This window comes from Cyprinodon variegatus, unplaced genomic scaffold (genome assembly GCF_000732505.1).
Source record: "Cyprinodon variegatus isolate N-32 unplaced genomic scaffold, C_variegatus-1.0 Scaffold425, whole genome shotgun sequence".
In the NCBI taxonomy this organism is placed as follows: domain Eukaryota; kingdom Metazoa; phylum Chordata; class Actinopteri; order Cyprinodontiformes; family Cyprinodontidae; genus Cyprinodon; species Cyprinodon variegatus.
Window position 1 is genome coordinate 293,257 of NW_015150878.1, and position 10,174 is coordinate 303,430.

Genomic DNA, 10,174 nt, shown 5'->3' on the forward strand with positions numbered 1-10,174 from the left:
AGAAAAGCAAGTTTTGATAGATTCCATCATTGCTTCAGAAGCCTTTTCATGCTGCCTCTTGGATCTTACCCCTGAGGAATCCACAACTCAGATGAAGAAGAATATAATAAAGACCAGTCAGAGCAGGAGTTCAAAATGCATGGGGTTCAGCTATAGTAGTTTCAGCGAGACAACAAGCAATACTGGATGCTGTTACCGACAGCTGCAACAAAAACAAATGTGATGAAGTCAGTGATCGTAGCAGACAATTAACTGGTGCAAATCTATTGCATTTGAATCTCTGAATTATATGAATAAAAATACATATTTTTGTTTACATTTTCCAATTTGGATGGTTTCTAAGGAGGTTTGCCTCTTGTAAATGCAATATTCTGCTCACCTAGAACCAATTAGTCACCTCAGTAAATGCAGTTTTGGAATTCCTACAGATTCATTGTAGCACAGGGTAAGGATGACATCATCTACGTACCCTACCTGAAATCCCTATCTCCTTCTGATAGAGTGATGTTATTTCTTACTTTTTTCTCACTGGTGTCCGGTGGAATTACATCTGCAATGCAGGTACAGCCATAATGTGGTTATCTCCAAGGGCTAGGCTCATTATAAATCTGTGTTACTGGCGATCATTCTTTGCAGCAGTGGTACGTGATGCAGCACCTCTGCTGATCCTGGAAGGATACAATTGGGACTTAAAAACCACCTGTCATCTGTTATAGCTCCTAAATTAAAAAAAAATAATAATGTATACCAAGTTATATTGTTTTATATAGCCATCTTGGCGTAGAATGATCACTGCAGAGCCTTGTTGGTGATGGTCAAAAAATACATCTGAAAATAAATGAAATTACTAATAACAAACCTATTAGATCAGTATGTTGAATTGATTTGTCTCTGTAAAGTGACTGGTCATAACATATTGCTAATAAGCACTATGTAGTAAAATAACTGAATTTAAATAAATCAGTAGACATCTAAATAAGTTTTTACTCGAAGTGTATTTTTTGGGAGGATTGATTTCTTTCATTGCCACACAATATTAGACATAGTAATCGCTTAAAATGTGACAATATCAAAGAGAGTTAGATCAAATGATGGTCATATTAACCCAAATGTCACATAATAAATCTCTGATGGAGAGCTATACACTGTGCAGAAGAAAACTGAGAAAAAAATCCATGAAAACAAAAAGAACTTTTGGTGAGAGAAGACAGTGTTTGTGTTAATTAAATCTTTAATTTTTAATTGATTAGATCAAAATGATAAACCTTTTAAAGGGAAATTTCTTTTTTGTTTCCTTCAATTAACATTGTAAGAAACATAAAAAATTCTGCAGCTCTAAAAAATTTTAAATATATACCAATCAGCTTACTTTGAATTTGGTATTTGCTTTCATAAAATGTGTTTCTTTACTTTAAATCTTCACAGGCTACTTTTTTTTGGCTATAGCTCATTTCTGCATGAACCATGATCACACCAGGCTGTGTGACATGGCTATGCTAAAGTCAATCCAGCAGCACTGAATAATTTAATTGATGCTTATTATAGATAGCGTCCAACTCTCCCAGATTTCACAGTCTCACTAAGCCTGACCTGCGGCGCTGGAGAAGTACTCGTCTCTGTCACTTTGTCACGGGGTGTTTTGTTGTTCACTTCTCCAGCTTCCTCTACTCAATGCCTCTGAGTCACTCTTAAGATATTTCATTAACTATATTTCTCAAATGTATGACTGTAATAAGCTCTACAAGTTGATGTTGAATTATGAACAAAGCCTAACTTCCCTCACTGAGGCTGAATATCTATCAAAGACATGATATTGGAATTATGCATGATTTCAAATAAAAATATCATTGCCTGCTGTTTACCGTCAGTTAAATAATTTAGGATGCTTTCATGGAACAACTGCATGCATTTTCTTTTCTTTCAACTGATCAATTCAAACTTGTTAATGTGTGATGCATTTACATGCAGGAAATTTGAGATGTTATATGTTTTGCTGCTTTAACACTGCAGAGAAGAAATGGATTTTGTAAATTCTTGTACCACATGATCACATAAATGTTCATCTGCCATATTTTCTGGAAGTATTTAAAGATATCACTCCCACTTTCCTAGATGTCTATAAATACTTTGCAGCACCTCTTTAAACCAAGTGATCATTAAGCACAAAAATCCTGCAAAATCCATCCCATGTTTGCAAGGTTTTGGAACGTCTAAAGTCCTTCTCCCTCTCTCCTCTGCACAGCGATCCAAAATAGCGGTATACGAGAAGATGTGGTCATACATGAAATCTGCAGAGCCCTCTGTGTTTGTTAAGACCACACCAGACGGTGTTGCCCGAGTGCGAAAGTCGAAGGGCAAGTTTGCCTTTCTCCTTGAGTCCACAATGAATGAGTACATCGAGCAGCGGAAGCCGTGCGACACCATGAAAGTGGGAGGGAACCTCGACTCCAAAGGCTACGGTGTGGCGACGCCTAAAGGCTCAGCATTAAGGTGGGTGGAATAATATAACAATATTCCCCCTGTTGTTATAGTATTCCACCTACCCTGATGTCCCCTTGTCATTTTCTTCTCTTCTTCTTTGTTTTGTATGGACGCAGAGGTAATGGTAGTAATGCAATGAACTATAGTTGGATTCAAAGATTATTTAATGGGTTTTTTCTGCATTGAATTGATGTGTTATGTTAAAAATGACAAAAACCATATGAGAAGGTGAAAGCTAATGATCATTTCATATTTATGTCTTTCTTACTGCTGTTTTTTTCTCTCCTTCGATCCCTCCTTCTGTCCTGTGTGCTGTCCTACCTGACTGTTGTGTTGTCACTTTTAATTTAACAGTTCAATGGTTTTTCAATTTAGCCTTTAAAAGCTGCGCTGTCACTTGTGACGAATGTTAATTGCATGATGTTTGTTGTTGTTACTTTTTCTTCTCAATGACAAGTGTCCCCATCCCGCACACTTCAGTTCTAAACTACGTAACCCTTCATGCCACCTTTTTCCAAGATTTAACACTGTTTCTGCCTTATATGAGCCTTATCTCTTATCTCTCCATATTCCTTAAATTCCTAAGCAATTTGTCCTCTTCCTAGACTATTCTGATTAACCACAGTCTATGCATAAGCCCCTTCTTTGACACTGGTAGTTTCACTACCTTCCTATTATGACTTATCATTATCACTTTGCATTAGATTTCTCACGGACCTGTGCATTTTCTTACAAGTTATGTTTTATCGTTTCAAGAAATGCTGTTAACCTGGCAGTTTTAAAACTGAATGAGCAAGGCCTCTTGGACAAATTGAAAAACAAATGGTGGTACGACAAGGGAGAGTGCGGCAGCGGGGGAGGTGACTCCAAGGTCAGCCTCGATGTCACCACAATCGGGTACCATAGTGCAGAGTAATCGGCAAAGCTGCCAACATATAACCCAACCGACAGCAAACCCAATCCAGACCAAACCAACCGACCTGCTGCACTGAGGCAGATAAGGAATATTTACAGTTAGATTGACCAGACGGCTTAACAGCTTAATTAAGCTAAGGATCTCTGGCCTTGACCGGATGACAAATATTTTGTTAAGTTAAAATACTGAGTAATAAATGACAAGGATTCTGGAAATGAATGTAGCTGCCCTGCCGTTGTGAAAGGATGAAACATGTTTATTCAGCCTAACACATGTGAAGGGCAGTTCAATCAATACGAGCAATTGTAGAGAAGCATTGATCAGAGTTTTATGGCCAATCTACAATCTCAGGGTTTTAAAAAGTGGGGACCTCTTGATAACAATTTTACTTGATCCTGATTCCTTCTTAAGACCTACACTGTAAGAAAATAAATAATTAGCATTGAATCTATTTCTTTCAACTTCCTCCTATGATTGGCGAGTGTTTGTATCAGGGCTAAGGGCCAGATTATTTAACCTGTGAGAGAAAGCAGTTGCTTTAAATATTGTTTTTACAATTTTTAAAGAATATAAGTCTAATTTAGAATTACCGTAGACATTTCTATCTGGCTTTGGCATTTTTAAAGATATATGTGAAGAAGCAAGCCCTGCAAATTTTCAAAGAAAATTATAATTCTTAAGCTTTCAACCTTTTTAATGTTCCATATAACACACCGTTTGAAGACTAAAATTAATAAACAGAGCAATTTCCCTGTAATATGTTCAGCCTTACTGTTAGTTGCTAAAATGATTGCTCTCACTTATGGCTGACATGTATTGCAGACATGTCTTAATATATTGTTAACTTTAGTTATGTCAAAACCTTAATATTTTCTCAATACATAGCTACGTCTTTGCGTACACAGCTGTTTCAGCATATCAGCTCGGGTTCAGAGAAAGAAGTTCTTCTAAAATCAAAGATGGCTGCTAGGCAGAGGCCAACCATAAAGCAAGGGGAACAGCGGCGTCTTGAGGGGACTAAGCATTACAGGCAAACGTGAGAATTCTAATTAAAAACAACACTTTTGTTCTTTCTAAATGAGTGACCTGATAACCTACCTGTGCTTTGATTCCTATCCAACTGCCCCCCCACTGATCATCAGATCTCTGCAATCACCAACCGGTGGTGGAAAGTGTGACACATCGATTAGCTCCTGGTGAAATGAGCTTCGAAATGATGTGTTTTTTCTGTTTTTCACAGAGGATGGTTGAAACATTACACAGAGTAGCTCAGTTTAATGACACTCTTTGCTTTCAGGAAGATAACAACCTTGATTTCCGACAAGCTAAAAGGTATTAGCACCTTTCTGTCTTTAGAGTCTGAACAATATATAATGTGCATAACAGTAATGCTGCAACACTGCTTGTTATTAATTATGTTTCTTTAATTTATGGAATAAAAATATCAAGTATAGGTCAACTTTAAAAAGTATTATTACTTATTATTTAATAGTATTATTATTATTTCTGATTCCACTTATCCCTTAGCAAAAAGTAGTATACTTGAAGTAAATTCTATTAAGAATACTTATGTATAAGTTTAGAAAGTATACCGAACAATGTACTTTTAGTGTACTTGAAGTATTACTAAAGTAATACTTCTTCGAACTAAATTGGGACATTTTTAAGTTTACTAAAGTACACTTAAAGTATATTTTAGTAAACAATAAAGTAAACAATAGTATAGTCAAGGACACTTGACTATACTATTGTTAAGTATATGGAATATAGTTTAGAATACGTAAACTCTAAGTGCACTCCCTGATTTTAAGTATGAAATTAGTGCACTTTTAGTATACTTGAATAAACTACTTTTTGCTAAGGGGGAACAGAAATAACCTAGAATATGAGTTTTAATTTTTTTTTTTTTATTTATACATATCCTCCTAAATAATAGTATACATTTTTATGTTAAGTACACAATTCTTAGTTAATTATTACCATATTCATTTGTTTTTGACAATACTTTTTCTGCATTGTACATATTCTTTATAATGCAGCTCTAAGGGAATTCCATTTATTGGTTAAAAACAAAACAAATTAATAAAAGCTGCATTTTAATTTTTGTTATTTCTATTTATTAAAAGTTATTCATGTTTAAAGTAATCAACAAACTACAATAAAAATTGTCCACTGATGACATCCCTACAGAGATCAAATACATAATTCCAGTTTATAGGGGTAGCTAGTGCTGGACATCTATCATCATGAAGATTTTGTTCAGGACAGCTTGTTTCATCAAGTTTAATGTGGATTTTAACCTTACAGTGTCAATGGACATACAGTATATATGGTCAATGTGTAAGCTGTGAATCTGAAGCTTAGTCTCAATATTCTAGTAGAAACTTAATTTTCCTCCATCTTCCAGTTTAAATAAACCGGAGCTTGTTGGAAATGGGAACACAGTGGGGTGTTCCAAAGGCCAGTCATCCCAAACACATGTAGACCAAAGTTGGTTTTTAAAGCCTGCTAACATTAAGCCTCTGGAACGGCCTGAACCACCGACTAATTCAAAATGTATAAGCCACCCTTAAAAGCTGTGTCCCTGCCAGGAAAGTAACTCAATTAAATGAGCTGCTTATTTTAAGTTGTCAAAGTGGTTCGACATAATTATTCTAGGACCTTGTGCTACAAACATTGTGTGGTTCTTTTGCATCTTCCTAGGGGATAATTATTTACTTGGATATTAAAAGAAATACATATATGATATAAATTATTAGACAAACCCTTCTTTTCATCAATAACCTCTATTAATAGCATATTACCAGAGGAAAACAATAAATACAATAAAATTCAGGATGCAGCATATGCATAATCATATATATTTATATGTTATTTTTTTATTGTTTTCTTTTTAGGTTTGTAAGAATGTGATTTTTAGCTTTTTACTGCTTTTTTTCCTGTAATCTCTTGACAAACATGTTTTAATATTTACCCAGAAACCTTTTACCTCACTAGTCTTAACAGTCTTCCTTACCACACACAGCAGTTTCTATCACTCTTGTCTAATGTGCTATAGAAGTCCAGGAAATGTGCAATCTGTCTGTTTCATAGGTTTTCCTTAGGGATCATTGGATAGGTAGACTAAACTAGCCTGGAGCGATGTGTTTGGAACATCCAATCATGTGGTCTGGCGTTGCTTTGTGGTCCCGTTAGCAGACCTGAAGAGATGCACAGATTTGTTTTCACCCAGCAGTATGCACATCCAATCTGCCCCCTGCACACACACAGAAACACACAGAGACACCGAGTTTCCCCTCACCCTCAGGCCCAACACACCGCTGCATAGATTGACTTTCAGACACAGAGCATGTTGCTGGGTAATTGCATTGTTAATCAATGTCTCTCCAAGTGGAGACAATGGGTTGGTCCTCACACTCTGTTTCTACAGATTGGCTATGAATGACATACAGTGGTGTAATCTTCTTTCAGTGTGTTATCTGTGGTATGGATTTCCAGGTAGTAGTCAGGTCACTCATTTATCAATGTTCTATATTTTTCTGTCAATTCAACTTTTACATTTACCTACAAATGTAGCTAAATTTCAGCCGACTAAAACTCATTAGGTGGATCCTTGATGTGTGCTTTTCTGTCTTCTTACTTACATCTGCTGTGATACTTTCCAAACATGTTAAATAATACAGTTCTGCTGCTGGAGGCCAACATAGGACAAATATCTCACTAATCGTTAGCTTCATCCTGAACCTTTAACTTCCTAACTTGCCAAAACAGAAAACTTTCCTTAGTAACCAGCCCCAAAAACCTTGTAATGCATAATTTGGCTTTAATTGTTGCACTTTATTCACTTCCAGAATGTGTTCTTGTCATTATAGACTCATAATTAGACATATAAAAAAAGAAAAATAATTTGTTAGACATGAGGTCTAAATTACATTTTAATTCTTTTTTCTAAGTAATGACAAAGATCCTAAAAAACGATACCTACAGCTGAAAGCCTCTGGTCCCCCCTGTCCATGTATTGGTTCATAGACTTGCAGATCGTACTCACAGTACCTGCTCGTCGCTCTGTTAGCAGCATCTGCCGATTACTCAAAGCGATTAGGTAGGTCCTGGCTTTAGACTAGGGGTTATACAGGTGATAGGTAGAATGCCTGCTCTTTGTGATGTTGAGCCAGGTGCCCTGCTTTATCGCTTTGTAAAATATGTAGTAGTTTAAAAGTTGAATAACATAAAATAACATAATATAATGTTATTTATGTTATTTCCCACGTGAAGAACTCCTGTAAACCTTGCAGTATTGAAACTCAGTGAACAAGGCATCTTAGACAAGCTGAAAAACAAATGGTGGTACGATAAGGGTGAATGTGGAACCAAGGACTCTGGAAGTAAGGTCAGTCGCTGCAGGTCTTTTGTACTGATTCCAAATTGCATTTTGACGTACTGTTCATATGCAAGACAAGAACTCTTACATGTCTAGAATGCATTTTCTTTATTTTCTACACACTTTGCTTTTTTTTAAACTTCACAATTTGCCGCACACTGTAACCCAGCCTCTGCGCGGCGATGGGCACTGCTTCCCCTAGTTTTTAAATTTTTTCTTTATTATTATTTTTTTTTATATAATATTTGCATTTAGACACCTTTTTAGGCAGTTTAAAATATGTGACACTCTTTTTCATAAAAACTGTAACGATAACTTTTTGGGGAAACTGAGCAAGTGCCTTTTTTTTTATTCTGAATCACAGCAGTTAACATATGTTGATAAATGCTGTTTATTTTTGCTCATTTCCATTCTTGACATTCATGATACTATGACCATTATGCTGCTGTTTCTATTTACCAAACCGTTAATGAAAATTTGATTTGTTTGTGTTCTTACTATTTTGCATCGTGACGTGTCTATTAGATTCTTTGGCCTCCTGTGGTGTGATGAACAAGCAAACCCTCTTATTGTGATGAGTTACACAAATTCAACCTCTCAGAGCGCCACAGGGCGTCCTCTAAATTTTGTGGTGACTCAGAGAGCAGGCTTAGATGCTTTGTTTGAGCATTACAAGAAGTTGAAGAATTTAATAAACCCGTCATTTAACCCTTTGAGATCCAGGTGTATCAGATATCAACATAGGGTTATAGTATAACTCCACACTCATAGGGTTAAACTGCAAATAGTAAAACTCTAATGAACAAATTTTGAAGTAATACATTTGGTAGGTAAGCAGCAGCAAAATGGTTTGGATTGATAGTTTTTTTTACTCTTAACTCAGCTATCATTCATATGCTATCAACTTGACTGTACTGTATGACATTGTTGCCATAAGAGTTATACGTACATGTCTCTTAGAGAATTAAAAGGACAGGGATCTTTTTTTAAGAGCTATCGACCTATGCGATACTGACCGGCTTCCTTTTTTGGTTAAGAGCAGAAGCCATTTTAATGTTTATGTAGCTTATAACAGGAAAAGCTCTACATTCACCAGCAGAGTTAAACTCTTCTAGCTAAAAATTAAGAATTCTTGGCTACTATAAGATTTTTTAGCTATATTAATATAGTCTTAGCTTTTTTGTTTTTGGTTTTTATGTTGATAGCTTTCTCAATTAGCTATGATTAGATTTACATTCAGTAGTTAACAGCATAGTTTCAGGGTTGCCTTTTGAATGTTGCCTTTTTTCCAGTATAAAACTCTTAACTTTGATATTCACTTTCCCCCAGGACAAGACAAGTGCTCTCAGCCTAAGCAATGTGGCAGGTGTCTTCTATATTCTGGTTGGAGGGCTGGGGCTGGCAATGATGGTGGCTCTGATAGAGTTCTGTTATAAATCAAGGCAAGAAACCAAACGGCTAAAATTGGCCAAGAATACCCAAAATTTTAAGCCCGCTCCCCCGACCAACACCCAGAACTTTGCCACATACAGAGAAGGCTACAACGTTTACGGAACCGAGAGTGTTAAGATCTAGAGGTAAGTACTCTTTACCTTTTACAGACTCCCTGTGTATCAGAGGAGATGAATCATTTAGATTCCTGTCATCGCAGTCAGATTGAATTATTCAGTTCTGTGTATGCTGCCAGGGAAATTGTTTATGGTTGTCATGTTGGACAAAACACAATTATTTCCACTCACCAAAAAACTCTGATACACATTGTGAAATAAAAAAAGACAAGATGCCCAACATTGCAAGTTGTAGTGGTGGCAATAAATAAGAATGCACATTTTTAGTGGAATAAGAATGTGATTTCATGATTATAGTAGCACATTAAATACAGTAGGTGAAGGTGTTAGCATCCTAGACAAACTGATAGAAAACAACGAAGCTCTGGAGCTTCAAGCCCCAGCAAGTTTAAATATGTAAAGTAGAAAATTTTTGTAATAAGACCATTCAAAGTTCTGTGTATGAACAGGATGTTAAAAAAAAAAGGAAAAACAGAGGCAAACATAAATAGCTGTGGCACAATTTAGGCAATAAAATAAAAGTTGGACTACAAATTAAATGTTTCAGAAAGGTATAGACTCTACTATAGCCCAAGTTCTCTACACAATAAATCAATTATTTTGTTTTTTCTCTTGGGAGAAGGCAATTCCTTAGCACTTTGTTTTTGTCCCATTATCCTAGTACTGTTTGCTGACGGCCAGTCTTTATATAACTACTACTTTTCACTGTTGGGGAACGTCTACTTTTCACTGACATTTATTGAATATTCGTGTTAAAACCTGCATATGTCTACATGGAGATGGAGACTTCAGTTGCTCTAAACTCTCCTCCTGGAGAGTTGCTGTCTT

The 10,174-nt window shown here is 36.0% G+C and overlaps 1 protein-coding gene across 4 annotated transcripts in view; it reads left to right on the plus strand.

Moving 5' to 3' along the window:
- LOC107093457 (glutamate receptor 3) overlaps positions 1-9,389 on the plus strand; it is a 154,318-nt gene extending 144,929 nt beyond the window's left edge. The window contains exons 13-16 of one of the 4 annotated variants that reach the window (XR_001481618.1): positions 2,243-2,490; positions 3,238-3,352; positions 7,673-7,787; positions 9,108-9,332. Coding sequence is in view for 3 of the 4 variants with exons in the window: in XM_015388510.1 (XP_015243996.1) it covers positions 2,243-2,490; positions 3,238-3,352; positions 9,108-9,353 (609 nt within the window). In the remaining variant the exon portion in view is untranslated. Of the gene's footprint in view, positions 1-2,242; positions 2,491-3,237; positions 3,353-7,672; positions 7,854-9,107 lie in introns of those variants that run through there. The other 3 variants (XM_015388510.1, XM_015388511.1, XM_015388509.1) reach the window with 3 other exon arrangements.
- Positions 9,390-10,174: the final 785 nt, after the last annotated feature.